This window comes from Porites lutea, chromosome 4, assembly GCF_958299795.1.
Source record: "Porites lutea chromosome 4, jaPorLute2.1, whole genome shotgun sequence".
In the NCBI taxonomy this organism is placed as follows: domain Eukaryota; kingdom Metazoa; phylum Cnidaria; class Anthozoa; order Scleractinia; family Poritidae; genus Porites; species Porites lutea.
The window spans coordinates 901736-927500 of NC_133204.1; the positions used below are offsets into that span (position 1 = coordinate 901736).

Here is a 25765-nt window from a genome sequence, read left to right on the forward strand (position 1 = left end):
TGGACCAGCCCCAGTCCCCACAGCTGTCGTTTCTCAAAAATATTTCATTTCCGGCTATATATATAGTATTCACTCAAAACGCCGGAAACTCCTTCTTTTTGCGTATGTATTTTACCAGAATATGAAAACGTGCAATATCGACAGCGATCATTACTGCCGCGGAAGCGCGATTCCTTCACTGATTTTCTCTTTATTGCTGATTTGCGCGTTACGTCACGGCGGCCATGTTGGTGGTCAAGAACAAAAGCATTTCTCTCCTGTGGCAACTAAACTCTATTTTCTTCTTCTCTATTTTCTATTTTCACTAGCCCCAAAGAGGGCTAAACAGCTGTCTATGGCTACAATCCTGCTCTGTTTTGAGTTCTTTCGGTGTCGTGTTGATGTCTTGCAGAGTTAATTTTCACGTAGTACGATCAGCAGTGCAGTATTCTGCTTGCAGAATTTAATGTCTACTTTTCATTTTTGTTGATCAGGTCTTTATAGATCCTACGTTCTTCGGCATATTCGATTGCGGTCCTTTGCAGTCCTTTGTGGTTTATGTTCGTACTCTATTTTCATGTAAATTCTTCGAGGAAAAATTCCATTTTATTGACCCCCAACATGGCCGCCTCGTCACGTGGTTGCAAACCAAGAATTAATGCAAGTGTTTTAGCGTTTCTCTACCACCTACAGCATGCTTAATGTTTCTTTATTCAATTTTCCACGATTAAGACACACCATTTTCCTCTCATTGTTAACTGATTCCCCAGAATGGGAGCAATAGTTAGGCTCATCCCCATGAATCCGTGTACATTTTTTTTTTCTTTAAAGCGTATTGTTTTACTTTCTTTGAACAAAAAATTAAGCATGTTAAAAGGATTAATGAGAAAGGCTTCTTATACCACCGTTCACTAAAAGCGAAGAGCGTTAGACGACTTAAAAGAAGTCCACAAGCGATATCTGGAAAGCTGTGAGTTGAATAAGAACGTAAACGCCTTTGGGCCAACACTGAAGGTTTTCACCAAGCTACAGGGAGCCCTAACGCTTTACAGGTATTAGTTAAAGATTTCTAATGCTATTACAATAAGAAATTAAACAAACAGTTCATTTATGTATCTTTATCTGTCTTCTTCGTGTTAAAGGGATTTATATTAGCGGAAAGATTCTTTCTCCGTTTGATTTCAAAACACAATTACAAGCACGGCGACCGTTATAAACAGGGTGACCGCTATATACAGGTCAACTTTGCAGAAAATATAAGACAACTGAAAATCTTGGGAAGTTGTCAGGTGACTTCTTTATACAGGGCCGTTATACACAGTTTTGACTGTAATCGCTTAAGGCACGTAGAACCTGAAGAAGACATATTAACGTCTCGATTTTCAAGTAACCATGCCCCCAGTGATCGAGGATGTTGTCCCCGGGTTCTGACGCGTCTATGGAAATCGGTGTGGTTTAAAATCGAAGTAACAAACAGTCTTTGCGCTAATGCAAATTCCTTCCAAAACGGCTAAGCATAGGAAAAGACATACAGGTAAATGGTTTCGTGTAAACCCCAGATATACCTATAAAGCATTTGGGCTCCATGTGACTTAACACTGATTCTAAGGGAAGAGGAAAACAATTGTTTAATGATCTAGGGACACTCCCTCTACAAATGTTCAAAATCAAACAGAAACGGATACGCAGAAACGATCAGTCGAAAACACTATCCGCTTATAGAGACACACACGCGCAAAACAAAAACAATTGAAAAAAGGCAAATAAACAAACAAAAACAAGAAACTAACAAACTGAAAACACGCAAAGGTGGCCTTAGATTGCTGAAAATAAACAGGTGCAATCGAAAATTCTTCATCAACTTTCTACAGTCAAAAAATGTCGAGAAAATTTTGTTTTTGGTTGGTAAAAACATCTCATTTTTGACTGAATACATACGCTGCCAAGCTTACTAAGCAGAGGATTGAAAGTAAATTCAAACACAAAGAAATTTTTGAGTTTCGTCTTGCTCCTTCGTAATCTCCGGCAATATAAGAGCTATCCACCTGCAAAAAACATACATGTATGATTAGTGAGGATTCGAGGTGAAACCAAGCGCGGATAACTTGCTATTCCCCAAAAAATAGCTTCCCTCCAAACAATAGCTGGGCTCTTAAAGGAATGGTTCCATATTATATCTATGAGATTTTGTAACCAAATCTCGCCAAATTTTGGGTAAACGTGTCTAAGAAATAAACAAGCAACTACTGAAACAGAAAAGGTTCTGCCTCAAAATGACTTCCTAAAAAGAAGTCGTATATTCATGGGTTTGATTCAGCAATGATCAAAAACCGCATACTTACCTTGCTACTGAAGACAAAGGCGGCTACACTAATTGGCGAAAGACAGAACACAAGGTTAAAAATGGATAAGGTTCGCCAATTCTGTGGACGAGGAGCCTCTGGTCGTAAGATGACGGCTTCATGACTGGACTATACAATGATACAAAAAAATGAAATAAGTTCGTTACTATATAAAAAGTACCAAACTATTACAGTTACTCTTTCTGATGAAGAAAGGTGAAATATTAAATTTTGTTATGTCTTCCTATATTTATATAATAAATAGCTGAAGCTGATCTGCTATGTCTCATTCTACTTGTATCTATATTGGATTCTACGTACATGTACATCACAACGGGTTTTTCCAAACAAACCACCAAAACTTCAAACAAACTTATCAGAATTTTTGTGTTTGGAAAGCACTTGCGAAGGAGGTATGGAAACCGAACCTCGATTGCGCCACAAAGTTTGGCGACGTTTAGCTTTGAAACTTCTTCACGAATTTATTCATAGTTTAGAAGTTATATCAAACTAGCACTCGACACAGTGTTTCGTCCGTAATCCATGGCCTGGTACCTCTACCTGTTGGTCTTTGAAAGAAAACATCGGCTGTTTTGATGGTTTGTAAGACTCTTACCGGTATTACAACTGCTGTTGTGTTACAATGTCCTTGCATTTCTTGGTACGGCTGTATTTGGGGGACTGGGTACCTAGACAGTGCCGGGTACGGCTGCTGTGGGTGGCCAGGCTGCGCTGGGTAACCAGGCGGAGCTGGAAAATTACCTTGCTCTCCTGGGTAAGCCTGTGGGGGCACCATTTCCCCTTTAAAAAATAAAGTGTTTCGTGAACTTTGTCGAAAACAAATAAAACTACATGATCTTTGTAGGAAATCACTGCATCCAATTAAAGACGGTCTTTTAGATGATTAACTTTCTATTTAATGGGCAGCGAAGAGTACTTTCTGTCTATAAATAAACCGGGCGTGTGCACAAGGCACTATACTCGATCCCAAGTTGCTTTCAGTAATAATTTTGAAGATATACAACTGAACTTAACAAAGTGGAGGCAAGACTTTTCCCCCTGGTTAAGCAAACTTTCTTAATTGGGCCGGGAAAAACTGACAACTATTAATTTAATCAAGAATGATGAGATGGGTCAGTCTTTACTTTGTGATGGCAGAAGTGCCTTGAATCTCGAAGCTTTTGTGTGACGCTATTTAAATTGAAACCAAAAAACCTGTCATGTAGTTTCTTTTTTTTTAAAAAAATTACATCGATTTTGCCACATTCCATCTGAACAGTCCTTGTCTTAGAATAAGTATTACTTTGAATGTGATAAATTCATGCTTGCGGTTACACACTGAATTGACGCTTCTTAATAACCAAAACGACCAAATTTTTATGGCTCTGGTCTTCTAACCAGAGTTCCACTGCTACTTAAGGCAAAGTAATCATTAATGTAGCCAAGGTTTCAAAATGGCGAGGTTGGCTTTGTTGGGTCTCTTAGCTTCTCTCTCTTAACCTTTCATTTTAAAGGCCAACCGATTTTAGAGGGCTATTATTCTCTCTAGGGTCCTCCACTCAACAGTTACTTGGATTGTCAAGTAAATGTTACGTGTTGTTTCAAAACAGCCTTTATTTAAAAAAATAACGATAAATTTAATTTTTTAAAAATTAAGCGTACAACTAGGCATGACTGGTTGCGTTGCTAGGAAGACAAAATACTTTTAAAACCGAAAATACTGTTTTGCTTCAGTAACACTATTTCGTTGTTTGGACGTTTCTTTAAGTTCCAGAGTTTTTCGTGACTCCGTTGTCAGATTACAGGCGCGGGGATGACGAATTTTGCAGACATTGGAAGGCTTCTTTCGCGTCATACCAACAGGAAAGCGTTTTGAATATTCCAAAACAATTTCAGTTCAAAAGGATTCGTTACCAGTTGACTTTCGCTTCTACTCTTCTTTGAAATTTTTTAAAATTAGCATACTTATTATATCAATAAAACCTGAAATGTCAGCCAAATGTAACAGCAAATTTTTCACGGGAAGCCATTTCCTTGCCAAAAACGGGTCCACTTTTCCTTAACTTATCTAGAAACTGATTTATCACTACCTTTAAATGTCGTCCAAACCAAGACCTATCATAAGACGTTAACTAGCACCTTCGCCCCATTTCCCTTACGCCTATCCTGTCCAAGATTGCCGAGGATTATGTTGTTCATGACTTTGTGATGCCGGCCGTGCTAAAGAAAATCGACAAGAAAGCAATATGGGATCAGCTCTGATGGGAACGCGGCCACGATGAGAGTCGTTTTACTTGATTTCCGCGAGGCTTTTCAATACCTTTGTGCGTAAACTCTCAGATAATGATATTCCGAGCCACATCTTATGATGGATTGCTGACTTTCTGTTGGATAGGAGACAGAGGGTTGAGCTGGCCCAGGATTGTTTCTCCCAGTGGGTTTCATCCCAGCCGGTGTTCCTCAGGGGACAAAGTTTTTGCCGTGGCTCTTCTTAATAATGATAAATGATTTGAATGCAAGAGAGGCAGATATGTGGAAATATGTGGATGATACCACAATCTCTGAGCCGGTAGATAAAGGCCAAGAGAGTTGTATTCAGCAAGTGGTAGACGATCTCGCAAGGCAAGAAAGGGATGACGGATTTCAGTTAAACACAAGGAAATGCAAAGAGCTCAGGATTAGCTTGGCAAGGAACAAACCTGCCCAGAGTTTGACCCTATCTGCCTTAACCTTCAGTCCCTAGAGACTGTGAGCAGTGTGAAATTGTTAGCAGTGATTTAAAGTGGAATGTCCATGTGTCACAACTAGTTAGAAAGGTTTTTCATCGCGCTCTACCAAGTTATTTAAGCGAAGACCTAGAAGGACTCAAAAACGCGCTATGAAGATTATTCACCCTGAGCTATGATATGGGTAGGCTCTAGAGGCAATTGTTGTTCGATGAAATATGCTCTAACCAGTCTCACACTCAGTCTCCACAAACTACTTCCAAGTAAATATCAGCCAAACTTCTCTCTGAGAGAACACAGAACATTTATTGGTCCAAAGTGTAAAACTGAAAGATGCAAGAATAGTTTTCTTTTAAGTTATGTTTACAGTAGTTGAGAACTAGTAAGATATAATTTTGTTCTTTGTATATAGGAACTTGACGCATGCTTATGAATTTCTCATTTTGAAACAGTTTTAAAATTGTAAATTATGCCGGATCATCTTTCTTTTATTAGTTGTAAATTATTTCAGTTGTAAATTACTGCATTTGTAAACCTTATCGCAATTCAGCCCTTTGGCTGCAAGTTTTTAAGGTGAATAAACTATCATTTTTTGAGGTCAACTTCCTTCCTAGCTCAACATTTAGCAAGTGCCTTTATTTGCTATTCTAGCCTTTACTTTGGTTACTACTTTGAGCATTCAAGATCACATTTGTCCGGCCTACCCTTCAACGTGTTTCACCTTGTCAGACATATCTCGTATTTTCACTGCTTGGCACTGGTTCTACCTGAAAATTTATCTTGAGATAGAAAATAGAAACATTAGGGACACCTACTCAAGTTTCATGCTCTACGCGATAATTTAAGGATGTATCGTTAAATATTATAGAGATAAAATTTGAATAGGATGATTAGATAATAGTGCCGTCATTTGGTAATTAGCTCTGGTCTCTTGCATTGTCCAGCAGGGTAACTCTGTCAGCAGCTATTCAGTTCAATCTCAAAGTATTGCAATCCAAGAGGTTGCTCCGGTGCAGCATAAAAATACGTCTTTCATGTAATATGTTGGGTTGTTTTGACTGCTTGATTTTGTTTGATCTCAGAAATTGGGGTTAGATTTTAGAAGGAAGGATCCAACAGGATCCAACAAGTTATTCTCAGAAAAACTACCTTGGTGACTCAAACTTAAGACTGACAAAACTTATATCACGTGACAAAGCACATAGCATAGATCCGCAATACATGTAGTACGCATCCGGTAGCAACACACTTTCTTTTACGTTAAAGCTTTTTTTGAATTTGTTCACGCAGTCGTCTGCTGTTAGATCAGTTTTTGCTTTCTAAAAGGTATTAAGATCTGCACAAGATCCGACATTCGTCAAAGGGTTGTTGCTGTGGTTGTATATTTTTCTGTTAGCAGTTTCTGATACATTTTACATGCTATCAGGAGGCTTGAAAAGAGAGATGTGATCACGTCAATGGTTAAAAATGTATTTTGTAATAATTGTTAATTTCCTTATTTCATATTTTTATTTAATCCATGATTTATAAAGTCTACTCCAGTTTTCAGTCCAGACTAGTCCTGTCCAGAACGCGAAAAAGAGGTGATGAACGCTATTCTTAATGCTGAGATAGCATCTTTCTGCTTTGCTGTCTTAGCCTGTGTCGGCCGGTGCGAAATTAATCACTTTGCAAGAAAAAAACTTGGAACGTTTAAACCGCAAACGACTGGACGAGCTGAACAAAATTCTTTTGTGAGAGTTTTTGAGTTCAAAATGTGCTTTAAGGCATTATACTTTATATTGTATGAAGTGTAAGTACTCTGATTTTAGAACGGCTTGTTCATGTTACTTATGCTAATATTCTTTTGGCTACCCAAATGTTTTCACTTCAGAGAGCGAGTTTTGTCGCTTATTTCGTGCCTTTAATTAACTGATTATCTACCTACCACTTTTTCTATAGGCTTTACTGGAACACTATTATAAGAAATTTTAACCCCCGTTATATTTTTTGTCCTGTAAAGAACTTGACGAACTTGATTCGACTCAAGTTAAATTCAATACGTATATTTTAGATCTTAGCTAGCTGTAGTGTTCGGTATATTGTATGACATGTTATTGTATAACATGCTTCATGCTTTTATTGACAAGGTTTTGCTTAGCAAAGCAAAAGCTTAAACAATTTCCTCAGAAGTAAGCGTGAAAATGAAAGCGTTGAAATTCGCGTTTCCTGAAATACAACGTCAAAGCACGAAGAAATCGTCTTCGGAAGAATAAGAACATTGCTTTTCCTTACCTCAGAGAAATCCCGGTTGCATTCTACCGCACGAGGAGGCAGCGTTAATACATCTAAAAACAGAATCAAACTGATCGTAACACTGTGAAGGGTGACAATATGCATATGCACTATGAACGTCGTGTATTGTCTCAAATCCCAAAACCTAATGGTTAAAAATAAACTATGAAAAGCCTGAAGCGTTTCTCTTTATTTAAGTTAGTTCCCACCGACTGAGCCCATGCATAATGACTGAACAAACAGACAATATGAACACAACATACACTAAGTACTAAACGAGTCAGAGTCTAGCTATATTTCACATATAATATTATTAATATTGTGAGACCACCTCTTGTGATAAACTGATTTTCAACCAATTTTAACTAATGTGTGGTGGATTCAAGATGTACACTGCCAATTGATACCTACAGCAAAATAATGAAGAAACCTAATATACAGATTTAGCCAGGGCTAAAAGCGAAGCTCTGGTTAATAATACTTTTAATAAACAAAAAAAATTAAATCGTGTAATGCTAAACGGGGACGTCAATAAAAATCTAATTAACAAAAAAACAAATCGCACGTGTAGCACACTTTTTTTGCAGCACACAACCTTTCTCGAAATAGCTGTATACGGTTTGTCACTGTGATCTTGCAGCACTTTTAGAATCAAAATCTACAAATGATTAAAATGGGGATGACGGCGATTTATAGGTACGTAATCATTTTTTCTCTGGGAGTTTGCCACTAGGACCTAACAGCCTGCAAGGAAGCTGTCCCTGATTTCCATTTCGGCGAGCCAAGCGAGCCGCTAGAGAACGCGGAAAAGACCCTTCAAAAAAAATCCGTCTACTCCTGGTCGGCAAGACACCAAAGCCTTGGTAACGGGAGGCAAATGCTTATTATGAAGTGATTGATGATTCTGTTTCAGTGCAAGGGCAATAATATTCCCGGATTGAAAAAAAGAAACTGAGATCACTTTTTGCCATACTAAGCTTTTGTTAAGGACTGATTTTGTGGCAATTAATCAAGAAAAAACCGTCACCATGCCACTGTATTCTAGGTGTGCGCGAGGGATTTGACTGGGTGAAAACAAAAACTTTTACTTGTTATGGATTATTTTCAATTGGCACAACTAGGCAGTAGGTGATGACAGATAGGTTTTGGCTATGGATTCTGACACGTGCAAAGACGGAGCCGTAACACAGGTAGATGGAAGATTGTTCCACACAAGAATACATCGGCCAAAAAAGAGTCAGTACGACATGTATACCCCTTTTTGGTACGTTTTAGTCCTTTATATCCAAACAGTGATTAGAAAACGGTTCGACTAGCTTCAAAACGCGTTTTGCTAAGATCGAATGGTTTAATGGCTCGTTTAGATAGGAGTATGGTTCATTCTTTCGTCCTCATCACGGCTGTTGCTGGTGTTGTTTTTTACTGAATGTAGTATATTCGGGCGCGATGCGCAGGCTTGAGTTTTTAGTTTCTCGTGCAAAGCGCTCGAGCCTCACGCTTCGTTTTAACCATCGCGCCAGACTTCTCATTTGACTCCTTATACGAGTTCGTCCCTTTGCACAAATATAGGCTGTTTTGAACTAAACGATGAATTCTGACGCGAATTAAAACATCATATGGCCTTTTGGAACGGTTAGTCACACAAACCTTATGAACCTTAAAAACCGATGCGGATACAATTTCTAAGATAAAGCTATTTGCAAACGGTCGCAGCATTGTTGGCCAACAATTCTCAGTATTTTTGGGAGTTGCATGTTGCGTCCGTTTCTACACCATGTTGCATGTTGCTGCGTGTTGTTGGGAGTTGTCTCGCCAAGTTTGAAAGCGGTCAAACTCTTGAGCCAACAACCCTCAACATTTCTTTCGTTCCATGATCGCCGATGCACAGCGCAACAATGTGGGAGCCATTAACATAGCTCTCAACATAGTTCATTCATTTTTGGGGTCACGCACGCGCTTTACACATTGGGGCCATTTATACGAGGAAAATAAGACGCGTCTTACATAAGACGCGTCTTAAATAAGACGCGAACTTTCCGTATAAACGGCACATGTCGTCTAAAATAAGACGTGGCTTAGCTAAGACGCGTCTTATTAGATAAGACATGCTCGTATAAATGGTACAGTTCGCGTCTTATGTAAGACGGGTCTTATTTTTCCTCGTATAAATGTCCCTATTGTCTCCTTAAAACATCATTCGCCTGTGTCACAATTTTGTCGCTCGAATTTTTTACTTAGTAAAATTATGGCATAATGTATTGCAAGTCCCATTATTGTTGGGAGTTTGTTACATCCGTTTGTAAGTAGCTTAAGAAATTGAAAACTCTATTAAAAGGAACAGTATATTGCTAATCGAATCGGAACACTGGGGATACTGTAAATACTGACCCCATTGAAATCAGTAATATACTCAACACACATTTCTCCAAAATAGGACCTTCCTTAGCCTCTCAAATTAAAGATACATCCAGTAATTTTACTGATTATGTTACCCCCGCAGAACACATTTTCAATTTGGCAAAAGTATCATGCCAGGAGGTCTTCAATTTAATTCAGAAAATACCAAGTAATAAAGCCAGTGGTCTTGATAACATCTCAGCACGTCTCCTGAAAGAAGTGTCTCCCATAGTTACTCGCAGTCTAACTTTTATAATAAATCAGTCAATTACCACTGGAATATTTCCAAATGCTTGGAAACGAGCTAGAGTTTCGCCAATATTTAAAGAAGACCTTAGGACTGATCCTAACAACTACAGACCTATCTCAGTTCTGCCTGTAGTAAGTAAATTAATTGAAAGAGTTGTTTTTAATCAATTATATGAATATTTAAATAATAATAACTTGTTAACTGAATCACAATCTGGCTTCAGACCTATGTTTTCCACTGAAACAGCTTTACTTGAGGCTACGAATGAATGGCTATGGAATATTGACGATAGTCTCTTAAATGGTGTGATATTCCTGGACTTGAAAAAAGCTTTTGATACCATGGATCATGCTATCCTTCTGGGAAAGCTTAAACTCTATGGGGTCAGTTCTCAATCCCTTAACTGGTTCCAGTCCTATCTATCTGACCGAGAGCAGCAAACGTTCATTGATGGAGTTCAATCTGATTTCTGTAATATAACATGTGGTATTCCACAGGGGTCTATTTTAGGCCCTCTCGTATTCACTATTTATATTAATGATCTCCCTTCATGTAATTTGTTTTCAAAACCCAGAATGTATGCAGATGATACTACCCTTACCACATCTGCAGAAGACCCATGTGTCCTTGAACATAAAATGAATTATGATATGAACTTAATCCAGTCATGGCTGTCAGCAAACAAATTAACTTTAAATGTTAAGAAGACGAAATACATGCTTATAGGGAGCCAATTTAAGTTATCCCAAATAAATAGTGACTTCACAGTCAAAGTCAATAATACACCCTTAGAAAGAGTAATTAAACATAAATCCCTTGGAGTTCAAATTGATGAATCTTTGAACTGGCGCCCACACATTCATACCATTTCAAAGAAAATATTCGCTGGTATTGCTATCTTAAGACGTGTAAGTCATTTTATACCATTTGATACTAGAGTGAACATGTACAATGCACTGGTAATGCCATATTTTAATTACTGTGGTGCCGTTTGGGGTAATATCAATAAGGGACTAGCAGACAAACTTCAAAAGCTGCAGAATAGGGCCGCTAGAATTCTCACCTTTTCTAACTATGACGTTCGCTCAAGTGTTTTGTTGGATGAGCTTGGCTGGGAAAGGCTAGAATATGCAAGACTTAAACAGTTGGCTGTGACAATGTATAAAATCCATAATAATCTTTCCCCATCGTATCTGAGGCAGATCTTTACCAACACCTCAAATGTACATTCACACAATCTTAGAAATTCTGAGTTAAATTATTATGTCCCCAGACCCAAAACTGAGTCTGCAAAAAGGAGCCTACACTACAGAGGATCTGTTCTGTGGAACAAGATTCCCTCAGAGATTAGAAAACTGCCTAGTTTAAATGTTTTTAAAACTTCAATTCATGGGAAATATTTTTCTAATACACCATGACCCATTGTAACTCTTATTATTCATAATGTAAGTTTTTGTATTTTTAACACTATAGTCAATAGTTCCTTAGTCTTTTGGTCTTAGTATTTTAGTCTAGTTTTAAACACGATTCCTAGGAAGACCATGTAAAATGATACGATTTCGTGTATAAATAAAGATTGATGATGATGATGATGATGATTGATAACGTGGTTTAAAAATGTTTTGGGACGGTTTTAACGGGAAGGGAACTACATGCTAACAGCAGAATTCACTGCTTTAAACCATCTTTGTCACAAGCTATCCTTTCTTTCCTAGTTTCTTTCTTACTTTCTTACTTTCCTTTTTTTTCTCCTAATAATAATTATAATTATAATAATAAAACATTTGTATTGTCAATGTCTCATTGTTTGTTTAATAGTCAATATTTGGCTTAATAAATGATATGATCGCGAACATTTTTTTCTGTTCGATTTTCTTCTAATCAGTTGTAATTATGATGGAACGAACTCATTATCTGATAGAAATGAGAATTATAATAGTTGTTCCTTCCCTTCATTTCACTGAAATAAAGAAAGTTGAATTTAAATTTGAAGTTGGAGAAATGTACCAAAGCTTACCCCAACTGCATTGCAAAGGGCTTCCTCTTTATGCAAGATTAGTGCACAACTTTCTTAGCTGATTTTTTTTTTCAGCTTTCAAATATTTTTAAATTTGTGAATTAGGTTATTCGTATTTTTGTTACTTATCTATTTGTCAACTTATTTATGGCTACATCTTATGAACTGGCTGGCGCAATTGTGATTCAGCCAGGAACTATTTCCCAAGCCCTTATTAATTTTACTACATGTACTTTCATTACTCGTCTCGATAGGTGTTCAGTTCTATTAAAATTATGCAAATTAGATGCAAAAAAAATCAAAATGCGTTCATTAATTTATATAAATTCTAATCAGGAATAAATATAATGCTATATAACACAGTGCTATTTAAAATTCGTGTTTGATACGTGCTGGTATTAATGTCCAAAAAACAAGGTTCATATGATAGTTGGAAATCCTAGTTGTAAGGATCGTACGTATCACTAGTGGTTTTTGCCTTCATTCGGGCAATAGCTATTACAGCAATAAAAATCAGGCCACATATTATAGAGAAGATATTCAACAGCTTGGCAGCGTTTGAGCGGCTTAAGGCTCTCTGGTAATCTCCCTCGTCGTATGAGCTATCAACCTGTGAGAAAATTTAAACTGAACATGAGTAACTGGGCGTTTAAATTCAGGCTACGAGAGTTTGTTTCCTTGGAGGCGTTTTCCTTTCCCTGGTAGAAACTAAAAGTTTTGTTTTATTTTGTGTTTGGTGTTTTTTTTTTTTTACTTAACTGAGACAACGACGTCTATTATATAATATACCGCAAGTATATGTTGCGGTAATTTGTTTACCCTCAAGGCACTAAGGGCCTGTTTGCATGGAGGTGGGGGACCCCAGGTAGCTGAGGTAACCCGCTTAGGTGGGGTAACCCGCCTGTCCATATGATCTCTCATTTTAATTTTATCACTTTTACATGACAGATAGGGTAACCCGCCGCATGTTACCTCACCTATCCGGGGTCCCCACCTCCATGTAAACAGGGCCTTTACTTAGTAGTTGTTAAGTACTCGTTTCAATTCATGCGTCCGTGCGTTCCAGGTCGAATTGGAATTTGAAAAAGTTGTTTTTTGAGGAGAGGGAAAAACTGGAGTACCTGAAGAAAAACCTCTCGGAGCAAGAGAGAGAACCAACAACAAACTAAACCCACATATGGCGTCGCCGCCAGGATTTGAGCCCGGGCCACATTAAAGGAGGCGAGTTGTTTTCTCACCACTGCGACATCCTTGCTTCCCAAACAAGTAGTAGAAAGTATAACGCCAAAAGTACTTAAAAATTCCTTTTCGATATGGATTTGAATCAAAATGAAATGAAAAAATAGACGCATTATTAAGCAAAGGGGCTATCCCCTGACTGACCGGGGGGGGGGGGGGGGTAGAAGAACGAGCTCTCACAAGCGAAGATAGGGACCTTCCTAGGCATTTTTTGTTTGTAAGCCTTGGTGGAGCAAGTTAAGAGGAAACACAACATGGGCGCGTTAGCACCCATAAAGAGAGCTCAAAGCGCGACATGCTAGGGCGATCCGGGGACATGCCCTCCCGGAAAATTCTGAAAATTCAAGTACTCTGAGATGTAATCTGGTGTAATCTGGCGCTTAAATTAATTGGCGAATGCCAGGATTCCATATTGAACAATAAATAATGGAATATTTAACAAAATGCAGCCAGATGTGGTTGTGGTCAACAACGCCAACAACGTAATGACCTGACTAGCGACACATTAGTTGCAAACATCTGAAATCTTGGTGGAACTCAAAGAAATTCGAAAGCTAGACGTCCCTTCTAATTGGCGCAAAATCTGCGAATAAGGGCTTCTACATCAATGGGTATGTCTCTGTAAACATGCATTAAGGCGAGTGCTGCGAGTAGCTCTGTTTTAATTCACGCGTTAAAATCATATTGTTTCTTTCATGCCTACTGAACGAATGAAAAAAACATTACATGTACGTGGTTCTTACCGAGTTAGAGTAGCAAAGGGCGGCGAAACCGAGTGGCCAAAAACAAAACAGGCAGGAGAATATTGACAGACCAAGATAAGAGGGTGGACGCGGGGGAAGTGGTGACACAATAACCGTTTTGTTGGGCTGTGAAATCACAGAAAAATAAGCAAAAAAGTAAGTAAAAATAAAAAATAAAGCATATTTAGCTACAAGTACATTGTATTCTGTTTAAACTTTCCTTATTGATTCGTCATGAAGATCCCTAAAACTGACCAGTATCTGATTTCTTCAAACAACATCAGTGCTCAAAAAATAATAAAGGATAATAATCATATCAGCAGAGATTCCAACCCTCCCGTTTTGGTCGGAAACCTCCCGTTTTCGGCAAATATTTCCGGCCTCCAGTTTTGGCGTAATATTTCTCCCAGATTTTAAAACTCTTTCTTTCTTTGTTTAACCAGTCTTTTTAGCTCGATCTTTGCCGTTTGTCTGGGTTTCTCAGCCATTTTTACCCTTATGGCATCCGAGCATGAGCATGCGATAATCTTGGATGTGAAAATTAGGGCTTTCCGCAAGTTACTCGGCAATTAACTTCTTGGCAACTTTTCGTATTTCGAGCAAATTTTCGTTTCGAGCAACTTCTTGCATTCTGAACAATTTTTCTGGTTATCTTCTAATTCTGAGATATCGGAGCAGCTTTTAGTGCTTAAATTGGCCTTTCCTCCATACTTCACAATGTTTTAGTAGACAATTTATGAATTTCTTGTAAAAAAGGAGCCAAATCCTCCCCCCTGAGGCAGATCAAGGGCGCAAGATAAAAGTAGCCTGGCTGCAAAGTCAGCGGTTTTTAGACAAAATTCAAAATGGTAGACGAAGATTCACACTCGACTGACTTGAGTGTCTCGGGTGAAGAACGTCATTCAACAATTTTATTGGTTCATTACATTTTTTGCTTTTATTGAAGATAAAGTTATTTAGCAACGCTAGTTACGCCGCAAAATTGCACACTGGAAGAATGCTTAGAAATCTTACTTTTGTTGTACAATTTGCATGTTTTAGCATCAGACCAAAAGAAGGTTTTGTTTATTCGAGCAACTATTGCGCAACTTTCGTTACGAAAAGTAACTTTTGATTGTTTTTTGAGCAACTTTTGAGCAACTTTTTGAGAAATTAAGAGGAACTTTTTGGAAAATCTCGAACAAGTTGTGGAAAGCCCTGGTGGCAATACACTGGACTGCCTCGACTTTGTGCAAGGTTTGCGTTCATTTGTGGTCTCAAAATGTAGGAAAAGGCATCTTAGAGGCACATATCTTAAAATTTTTTCCGGGGGAACGTGCCCCCGGACCCCCCTAGAGGTTCGCGCCTTCGACGCTCGTTGGAGCGATTAGCCGCTTCTAAAACAGCCTTTGGCAGGGTTGGAATCTCCGTATCAGGGCTACCCGAGATATTATAATGGAGCAAAAGCAGAAAGAAAAACAGATGTTATTGAAACAAGTAGTATTCATGAGGCTAATTAATGACGCAGTACACTTACTTGCATGCTCACTGTGGAGAACGTTTGAAGAGGGTATCCGGGCTGTGCAAGATATGGCTGCTGCTTTGGCGGGTAACCAGGCTGCTGGACTGTGTAACCAGGCTGTGCTGTGTAACCAGACCGTGCTGTGTCACCAGGCGTGTAAGCAGGTGGGGCTGCAGATAATGGGTTTAAGGCTGACTGAATTTCACCACCCTGTGGTTCTGTATTAGATGTATAGAAAATTCGTCAATTATTTTCCTGCACACAATTTGAGCAGGAAAATCCTCTTGAGTTCATAGAAATTAAAGGGGTGAACAAACATAATTGAACTAGGAGCTAGGCTGAAACTTAGCGCCTAATTTTCATACATTTTTGCTGTGTTTAACGTACATTTGTGTACGGCGTGTCTGACCCCAGTTAGCGTGTAAAAATTTCGTAGTACAGTGTATGTGGGGCAGCCATAGTAGTTAAAATACTAGCTGATTTATGTAGCTGATTTCTGAAATTTGTCAATAATGCATCAAGAGAAATCAAGACAAATCGCTTATAGGAACAGTAAATTTAAATTATCTAAAGTGTTGTACGGTTTTAGCTTGGAATGTCTCCGAAAAGTATTAATCAGTTGGCAAGTGTTAGTCACGTAATCGATGATGAACAAAAGACTAACAAATATCTATGTAAATTTCTCGAGGAGGGTCCATTGTTTGGCGTCTGGAGAATATCATAACACCGACCCGTCTTTTGCTTGACTCACTCAGTCAGCTTAGGTATGCGAGAAGCTAAGGAGGGGAGGGTGTATTTTTGAGGTTCTCTTTAACTTTGAACAGGGGCGCCCAACACGGTTTCCTCCTTAATGCACTGAAAACACTTTTCAGGCTATACAGAGTACTTTTGGATCTCTAGAAATACATTTAAAGCGGCGCCAGAAGACTTGTATCTGTTCGGTCATCCTTAGACAACTTGAGTCTTTTCGAGTTACAAGGGTTTCAATATCATTTTTCCGAAAATTTTAGATGCAATTTAACGTTTTACGAAAGTGAGAATCTTTCTTATTCCTCTTCCATCGCGTTTGGAATCCGAAATTTTTAGGTTTCCTTTCTTTCTACGAAAAATAGCCTATCTGGGGAGGAAAATGCGAATCCAATCAGTTTCCAGAATATCCTGGCACTATTAATAATCTAACGTGCTGTATGAATATTCTTCTAACTTGTGTTGCTCTCTAGCTTAGATGCCATTTATAGGTGACTTACAACTCAGTTACAGACTTACCATTAGGAGTTTTCTCTTTGATATCCATAACTGGAATTGCTCTAGAGGAAATTGGAGAGGAACAGTTTTTGTTATGGCCGAATTTACGTTTTCGTATCGCCCCATGCAGGCATGTATTTTCTTAATGAATTATCAGTGAGTTGAAGAAGTTAAGTTCCTTAATTCCAGGTTCAATTAAAGACGTTTGTTTATTATTTATGAGTATCAAATCAATGTCCTCATAGTTTGTGAGGTAACCAGTTTAATCTACATTATCATCTCCGAATTCACCTGTCTTCGTAAGTAACGTTATGAATTGTTTTTATTCTAATTATATTCGTTATATTTTTCACATGCTCTAAGTTCCAGAAAATTTAACCTTGCTAACCAGAAAATGAAATGAGAAACTGCAAATTTAATGCAGCTTGTTTTCTTCAAACCAGTGTGAATATTATTTACGGGCACGCTCAATCTGGTTAGCTTGGAGAAGGTACAAGCATTTAATACTCACAAGTTTGAATATCTTAAACTGCCTAGAACAATTTTATTTTTTTTTTAAGAAAGGAAGATTGGCGTTGCTGGTACAAAATTTGTGCTTTATATAAATTTTCTACTGTAAGCCATCACCAAATATTATTCGATAACGGTTAGCTGAAAGAAAGCTGAGCGAAATTAATCATTTAAAACAAGCCTTTTTCGCGACTCTTTTCTACCTTTAAAGAGCTCCATTTGATTAGATGAAGAAGATTGAAAAACGAGCGAACCGTCACTCAAAGGCCGCTTTCACAATTTTAATGCCTTTTAGCAACTACCACTAGTTATATTCTCATTTATCTGGTATATGTCCGGTTCCTGTTTGCCAAGCCGGACATAGAGTACGTAGCAAATTAAGACAAAATCACTGTACAACTTCCGTTAATTGGGTAATATTGGTCTTGGCATTATATTCATAACGGGATTTTTTTTGCGAAAAACTTCCTTATCATCGTCACGATGCAATGCTCACCTACACGTCCTAAATGTTAGCTATATCAGCTTTGCGTAAAGTAAAATCCCAGCTCCAGCTTCCTGTTAGTACAGTGAACCTGTTCCCCTTTGTGAAATTACTTACACCGGTGCCGTCGTTTTCATACAATCGTCAAACAAAAAAAGATCGATTGGTGTCTGATCTCCTTACTTTAAAGGTCCAAAAGAAGAAGAAAAATAAGATAAATCATTTTAAAATTAAGAGGTCTGAAACTGATCGTGAGTTTTTTTAAATTGTAATCTAACTTATTTTTGATTTATTAATTGTAATGATTTTCATAATTGGTATAATTCTAATTCTTTAATATCATTTAATTAAAATTGGTCAAGGGAAAGTTTCTGTGAGAAAAGTAAATAAATATTTTAACATTGATTATTATTATTATTGAAATTTATTAAGATTCTGAAAGCAGCTTTGACGTTCTTTCGTGTTTTAGTAGTATTATTCTTGAAGAAGTCACTTACGATTTACATGTAAGGCGTAAAGAATATTTCAAAAGGCTGGAGCATTTAAAAGGTGGTGTAGAATTGAGACAGATACTGGAATATCGAAAAAAAATATTTTAAGTAAATTTCCTATTACTCTAGGATACATTAAGCTTTTTTATTCCGCTTGTATATTTATTTATTTTTATTAGCTATTCAACATAAACACCTAAATCTTCCAGAAGCTTCTGATTGCCGATAAAACAAACTGCTGATGGAAATACAAGGACTGTCAAACAGCTCGTGGCTTCATTAAATGCGAAAAACTGAAACCTTCGTTGTTGTTCTATTGTGTTCATTTAAACTCATGATAGCGCCGGATTTGTCAGGCATATCACGAAATAGCTTCCTTATCGGATCCACTTCACAGTCACCGTAAGATAAACTGTGCGCACAGCTTCCTGTGACGCAGTTTGTGAGCCTGTTTAAGAACGTTTTAACAATCCGTTTCAGTTTTGAGACGTGAGAAGGCTATCTTTATATTGTAATTTAAAATTCGGTCTCTCTCATTGCCATTCTACCAGTCGGCTAACGCTAAATAAAACTTAGAATGACATAGAAATCGAAGGAATCCTTGTGGGCACAGCTTCCAGGCCCAGGAGTACGTGTGCAAAGTCGGTCCCCCGGTCACCGAATCTACAATATAGAGCATGGATCATTCTTTCATGCTCTTCACATGTTTTTTTTTTGTATGTATGTATTGGCATATCCGTTGAAGGCCTAAAACTAATGTAAAAAACTATCCTAAATGAAATAAGTCCAAAATGTAATAACATTTTGTCCTAAATGTACAGTAATTACTCAAATAAGTGCCAAAAGTCTTTACAGACATACTGTGCCCATTTTTTCGCTTAAGCTGACATTTTAAGCGAGAAAACCCTTTTTTGGAAGCATCTTTACAAGAACTGATTACACGTACATTAAGCTTCGTGTACAAGACTTCGCGACTGGTAAGAATTTCTCTTTTAATCAGTGAACTAAACAAAGAGTTTTTCTTTTTTCTCGGGAAAGTTATTTTATTAAAGCAATAGAAAACTTTTCTCCGGTGTTTGTATAGCCTGACATAAACACTCGAGGGGTTGGGAGAATTCTTGACAGTTATGCAAACCCTCGACTTCATAACTGTCTCGAATTCTCCCAACCCCTCGAGTGTTTAAATCATGCTATGCAAACACGGGAAAAAAGTTTTCCAGTTGCTTAAATATTGCTTTTTTAGAAAAATACTGTTACTTTCTCGTTTACAAGCAATTTATTTCTAAACGTTAAGTTTCACAGTGCATAAGGAATTGTACCGAGTTTACGCGAATTAGCGCCGCGGTGCTTATGAACTTTTCCCCCAAAAATGCGGCGCTTATTTGAGAGCGGTGCTTAATACCATAGTAATACCGCTTAGTACAGTATTTACACGAATAAGCGCCGCCGAGCTAATTAATTCCCGACTCCCCAAATGCGGCGCTTATTTGAGGGCGGCAAATTGTTATTACATTTAGGACTTTATATTACATTTAGGACTTTATTATATTTAGGGTCGTTTATTACATTTAGGCCTTCTACATCCGTTCCTGTTTGCGGCTTTGTTCTATCAGAAGGCTTGAAAGTGCGATTCAGTTAGGCTATTAAAGTTTTTACCATCACATTGCTTTTTCCCGAAAATCACCTTTGATGTCAGTTACAATGATGTTACATCGAGACAAACCACAATGAATTGATTCTTTTCCCGACAATGGATTAAAGGCTTGTCTCGGCTTCGTACATCGATCGGCGCTATCTCAGCGCGTACATGTGCTTTGTTGGGTTATTTCGTATAGTATCGTTTTCTTTTGAACTGTCGTTAACTTTCCTTTTCAGCGCTGACTCTCTTTCCAGGTCTGTTCACTGTGCCCCAGATGAGAATGACATACCTTCTGAGCAGACCACACTTTATTTAACTTTTAAATAGCCATCAGTCCATGTTCCTGTTTACTTTAGTGAGCTCACCAGAACTGAATGGCATTATGCCATAGCTATTTCTCAGTTTGGTTTTTGTGTCATCCCTGAATGAGTATTTACCACTTAGTTAATGCTACACATTCATATGAAAAAATGTCTAACGTATTTGTGGCTATTTCACCCGCAACTGTTGTGGTCATTGAACTACTGGCGTAGTACTAAATTTTAAACTTAAACCTAAATTTTAAACTTAATCCTAAAAAAATATTCATTCTATAGCCTAAAAAAAATTCATGCAAGGAATTTGATGACGAAAAAAAATTCCTGCGGCTCGAAAATTCCCCTCCCCCCCCATAACTTTTCTAATGGTCCGTCCCTAAAGATCCGAAGGACCCTCACTGGTTTGTCGTGCGGTTTTGCCTTCACAAGCAGTGTTACTGGCGTAGTGTTGTGTGGTCACTGAACTGATTGACGTTTCTGAACTATGCACGCAAACGGCACATAAAACAAAATTTGGATCTAGAGCGGTTTTCACTTGACTGTCGAAAGGGATTGGTTTTGGTTTTGGTTTTGGTTTTGGTTTTACTACGCCCTTTGGTTGGCTAGTGTATTTACTTTGGTTTTGGTTTTACGACAGTCAAGTGAAAACCGCTCTAAATTACCAAGAAAGGTTTTGATATATGACAAAAATAATAACGATGATAATAATAATAGTAATACACTTTATTTAAAGAGGGTGGCACGGAATGGTTGAGATAACTAATAAACTTGTGGCCCTCTATCGAAAATGAAAATAATATACTGTTTATACAAATTGTACTTAGAAATAAAAGAGCTAAACGATAAAATGTATGTTAAATTCTAACATGTCTATCTATAAAACTATAAAATGTCTACCTGATAAGAATTATGACAAATTGAATTTATAAGATGTAACTTAAGAGCAAACGATAAAGTAAATATGAATAAAACTATAAAATGATGTAGGTTCTATTGTGTATATTAAAAAGGTTATTTCTATAATTATACTTAAAACTTCTATGCAGAATCCCTGAGTTCCAGAATTGACAAGTACTGAGTAACTGTGAATGATCTACCGCCTTCGGTCAATCACATTCGATTAAATCTCGGGCAAAAAAAATTAGTGTTACTACATCTTGAAGCACGACTATGTTGCTGACTATTGAGTATTAAAGAGTCTTCAATATATAAGGGTACTGCACCCTTGATACGTTTGTACCCTACGCAGCATTTGGCTATTTTGGATTCTTCATAAAAAGGAAGCCACTGGAGCCTATTAATTAAATAGGGCTTACTGTAGTTTGCGAAACGAAACGAAACGAAATGAAAATCTGTAGTTTGCGAAATGGAAATCTGTAGTTTGCGAAATGAAAATCTGTAGTTTGAAAAATGGAAATTTGTAGTTTGCGAAATGACAATCTGTAGTTCAGCGTCGGAAATTACCCCAAAGTTGCTGCTCTTTTCTGTGACTTTAAAACACGATTTAGATTCTCCTTGTCACAGCTAGTCCAGATTGTGCTGACATAATGCAAAACAGATCTAATCATAGTGTTATAAAACAATAGCGATCCTCTCGTGGACAGGCAAGATCTCGGAAAGATCGTATCGTTTTCAATATGCCAATTCGCTGAGACAGCTTTCTACAAAGTTTCTCTAAATAATAATTAAATGAGAGTTCAGAGTCAACTTCAAGACCTAGCAGTTTAACACTGGGGACGAGTTCGAGTTCACTGAATGCCATTAATACGCTTGCCAGCGATGAGTATAGCCTTGGTCTTGCCCTCATTAATTGGTAGTTTGTTGGAAGCTGTCCATTCAACGATTTCAGCAAGTTTCTTTATGGGTATGATTTATCATATCGAACGCTTTACGATAATCAGTTAAAACCATCCCACTAACACAGTCATTATCGAGGTTGAATGGGAGATCTTCAGTAATCTTGGTCAAGGCAGTTTCAACACTATGACTCGAACGAAAGCCTAAATTAAATCATTCGTTTTCGGAGAGAAAGCTGTTAGTACCGGGCGTTGTGAACATGTCTCGGCAGGCACTGCAATCGAATACTTTACCGAGTGAAACCTGTATTCATGGACCTCAATGTTACTGGGCCCTTGACACCGTTGATCACACCTTCCTACCTTATAAACTTACAACGATTGCATGGGCTTATCACGATTCTGTGGCTTAACTTAAATCCTATTTATCAGTGAGAACGATAAACGACAGGTGCTGATGCCTGCGGTGGAGGTACCACAAGGTAGTATTTTGAGTTCCATGTGTAGTCTTACACTCGCCATATATTCACATGGCCATAATAATCCAAACTGATATTAATTACACTAATCTATTAATTACATTAATTACATTAATCTAACACCCGGGAGAAATTGGAAAACAAATATTCAGGGAAAATTTAAAAAAGTTACCATGAGCTACTATTGTTGTCTTCTTGTGTATGAATTGCTCACAAATGCTTAGGGGTTCATTTACTGAAAAATATGGGATGCACTTCATAGACTACAAATTATAAACGTTACCACAACTTAAAGCCTTTTTTTAAAAAAAGCGAACTCGGGCTCGAAAAGCTACGAGTCTGTTGGTAGACATTATTTTGTTGACTCTAACATCCGTAACCTGTAAATTGGCTACCGGAGAGTATCGTGCATAAAAACGTTTTTTTCCCTTTAGATTGTGTTCATATCAGTCGTTTTCACTCAGTTACCTCGAACTCCAAATCATTTTCCCCTGCCGCGACATTGGACCCGCGACCGCGTCTTTGGACCAGCAACCCGCGACCCGCGACCCGCGACTATTAGTCAAACTCCAAACTAGATTCACCTTCATCCGAAAACATTTCTGCGGAAATTCGGAAGATTTCGTACGTGCTCGGGGTATCTTCGGATGAAACTGAGGACGTTGCTAAAAGGACTATTGTCAGCAAGGAGTAAAACAGTTTGCGAGATTCGCATGGCCGACAAGAAGCGCTTTTGAAAACCTAACCAAAATCTATCTGAGAAGGCAGTCCAACTTCACTAAAGCAGAACGTCTTTGCAGTATTAACGTCGTACTCTCGTACTGACTTGACCGACCTGGTAAGCTAATTTTCACCAGTCTTTTAATGCTGTTGACCGAGAAACACTTCTACGTGATAGAACTTAAGCATGGATAAGTTTATGCTGAGAAGATTTGTTATCTTATTGTTTAAAACGCTTTTCCGCGATCAAATTTAAATCTGGACCCAGAAATGTTATCAGTTTGAAAGAAAAGGATTAATTGATCTTTGATTGCAAGTGAAGTATTCTATTTTATGCATGAATAGTGTTGTTATGTTGCGCTTTTTATTTATAAATCCAGCTTGTTCAAAAACTTCTGTCTTCAGTTTTGCCAGTCGATCCCGTGACATACATTATGACAAACATAACTTTTTTTGTTATAATCTGCATTTAGTGCCAGACATGAAACCTGTAACAGATATATTTGGCGATTATGTGATTCTCAGGATATGATGCTGGAGCGAACATCAAAATCAGTCACGTTGGGCATGCCAATTTCATGCCCGGCATGCCTGGCATGCCAAACCCAACTGGCTTCACGATGGGCATGCCCGGTATGCCAAATCAGACGAGCAAAAACTAAGAATGAATCATCAGCCTCGGCGAGAGATCTGGGACCTAAGTTTAGCTAGGTCAATTTTGGGCTGCGAGGGCATGAACCCATTTTTTCCATGCCTATGAGATGTTATTTCTAAATACCAATGTTCCCTTGAATTTTGTCATGTCTAAATATATAAAATTTTCACTTTGTCATTAATCCTCAGACTGGATGCGATTTTTACGCTCGCTAGGCAGGTTCAACTGAAAATCATGCCCATACCCTCATTCAAAACAAAATGCTATCAAACTTTAGTTTCCAAACCGTTGGCCACCGATTCTGTGCCATTTTATAAAGGCACGGTGAGATAACTTGAAATCAACGCTAAAATAGTGGGAATCACGGGACAGGAAAAGGCGCAGACGGCGAATAAAAGAATCTCCAATAACTAAAACACGCGGCTCAGCCATTGAATAATAGGAAAGATTAAAGGAAAACAGGGTACTTGCCTAAAAAATGTGGAAACTTGGTTCAAACAAGCGATGTGAACAACGTGATGGTGAGCGATCGAAAGGGCGAGCGCATGGAAAAGCGCGCTTAAGAACGATATCGTCCGCAACGCCCTAAATTCTGATTGGCTGGAAATAAGATAGGCTTGGAACCTGCCGCGTTAGCCTGCAAACCATTATCAAATGCCTTGCCATAAAATCCCATTTTGATGTCGTCATGAACCATGGGTATCTTTTATCAGTGAGAACGAATACCACGACTACACGTGCTGATGCCAGCGATGGTGGTTGTAGTGTAACACGGTAGTATTCTGAGTTCCATGCTTTTTCGTCTAGTCTCGCATTCACCATTATATTCACATATAAAGCACAGAAGAAGGAACTAAAGTAATATTAAGAACAGTCCTCTCGGATGTATGAGTCAAAAAGAGGAACCTTGTAAGGGCAGCAAACCGTAACTTTTGACCGCACAAGTTTCAAAGCAAATTCTAAATTCAGAATGTTATGTTCATATTATACATGTACTTATTTTAAAGTTTTAAAATAGGTTTTAATTTTAGTCGATAATTGACCTGAACCTGTAGTTTTAACAAAATTGCTCAGTTTATTTTGATAACGATGAAACTAGTAGACTGCAAGACCAGAGAAGCCAATTTATACCAAATAATTCCACCAATAAAAAAGATTAAACCGCAGGTGAAAGAAGCTATATTTAACCCTCTGGTAATCATGGCTGTGAGACTTCTTGCCCTTTCGTAATCTCCTGCGTCATGTGCTTTGTCCACCTAGTATAGCCAAAACATTAAAACAAAAGAACAGATATAACATGCCAAGTAAAAACAACTTTTTAAATATTAAAAATTTAATAAAAAAAAAATTTGTGCTGAAAAATGAAAAGAGTTTAAACGCGTTCTGAACCATAATTTCATGCACCACGTTTCAATCGGACACCATTCAGGAAATCTCAAAACTGAATGAATGCAATATAGGCAGAATGACCCAAAGAAATAAATTAAACTGAAAAGTGCGCCCTTTTTTGACGCCAATCAATTTGCAAACGCAGCCACTGTTTTAATGTTGCGGGTGTTGCGGGCTTGACATACGATGACAATCAAAAAGCCACGAAATCTCATTGCCGATTCGCCTTTTCCGCACAGCCACATGGATTCTTCTTGTCTTTATTATATAGTCGGGCTGCATGGCAGCACGATGCTATATGACGAAAGTCGGCCATTAAAAAAAAGATGTCTTGGTAGGTCACGCTCCCTTCTACTTTAATTTTTTTCTGCAGAAGATGTTTGCATGATTAACTTAACAGTTTCCTTTTACCTATATTTGCATTTCAAACCGTGTGAGAAGTGTGTCTTTTTCAGACGGCGGGTTACGTGATCGTGACATAATATTCAGAGATGAAACGGATCTTGTATTTTGTCTCCTTGGCTACGCGAAGCTAACAGCTGGCGGAGAAGGGCGAGTTCGAATCCTGGCAT

General features: G+C 38.0%; 1 protein-coding gene and 1 long non-coding RNA gene across 3 annotated transcripts; both read right to left on the reverse strand.

Annotated features, from left to right (window-relative positions):
• Window positions 1–1499: 1499 nt before the first annotated feature.
• Window positions 1500–5010, reverse strand: LOC140935239 (uncharacterized). Its single transcript, XR_012165178.1, has 3 exons — window positions 4412–5010; window positions 2322–3122; window positions 1500–2024 (listed from the first exon to the last, which is right to left on the reverse strand). It is a non-coding gene; the product is annotated as an uncharacterized lncRNA (long non-coding RNA).
• A 6765-nt stretch (window positions 5011–11775) lies between these two features.
• On the reverse strand, window positions 11776–17535 carry LOC140933988 (uncharacterized). 2 transcript variants are annotated; one of them, XM_073383676.1, is made up of 5 exons: window positions 17427–17534; window positions 16735–16775; window positions 15484–15686; window positions 13968–14093; window positions 11781–12595 (listed from the first exon to the last, which is right to left on the reverse strand). In XM_073383676.1, the coding sequence occupies exons 2-5, from the start codon at window positions 16760–16762 to the stop codon at window positions 12425–12427; spliced, it is 528 nt and encodes a 175-aa protein (XP_073239777.1). In that variant the 5' UTR covers window positions 16763–16775; window positions 17427–17534; the 3' UTR covers window positions 11781–12424. The 2 variants fall into 2 exon arrangements, with proteins under 2 accessions (XP_073239778.1, XP_073239777.1); XM_073383677.1 differs by lacking the exon at window positions 13968–14093 and having other exon boundaries at window positions 11776–12595; window positions 17427–17535.
• Between the last annotated feature and the right edge of the window lie 8230 nt (window positions 17536–25765).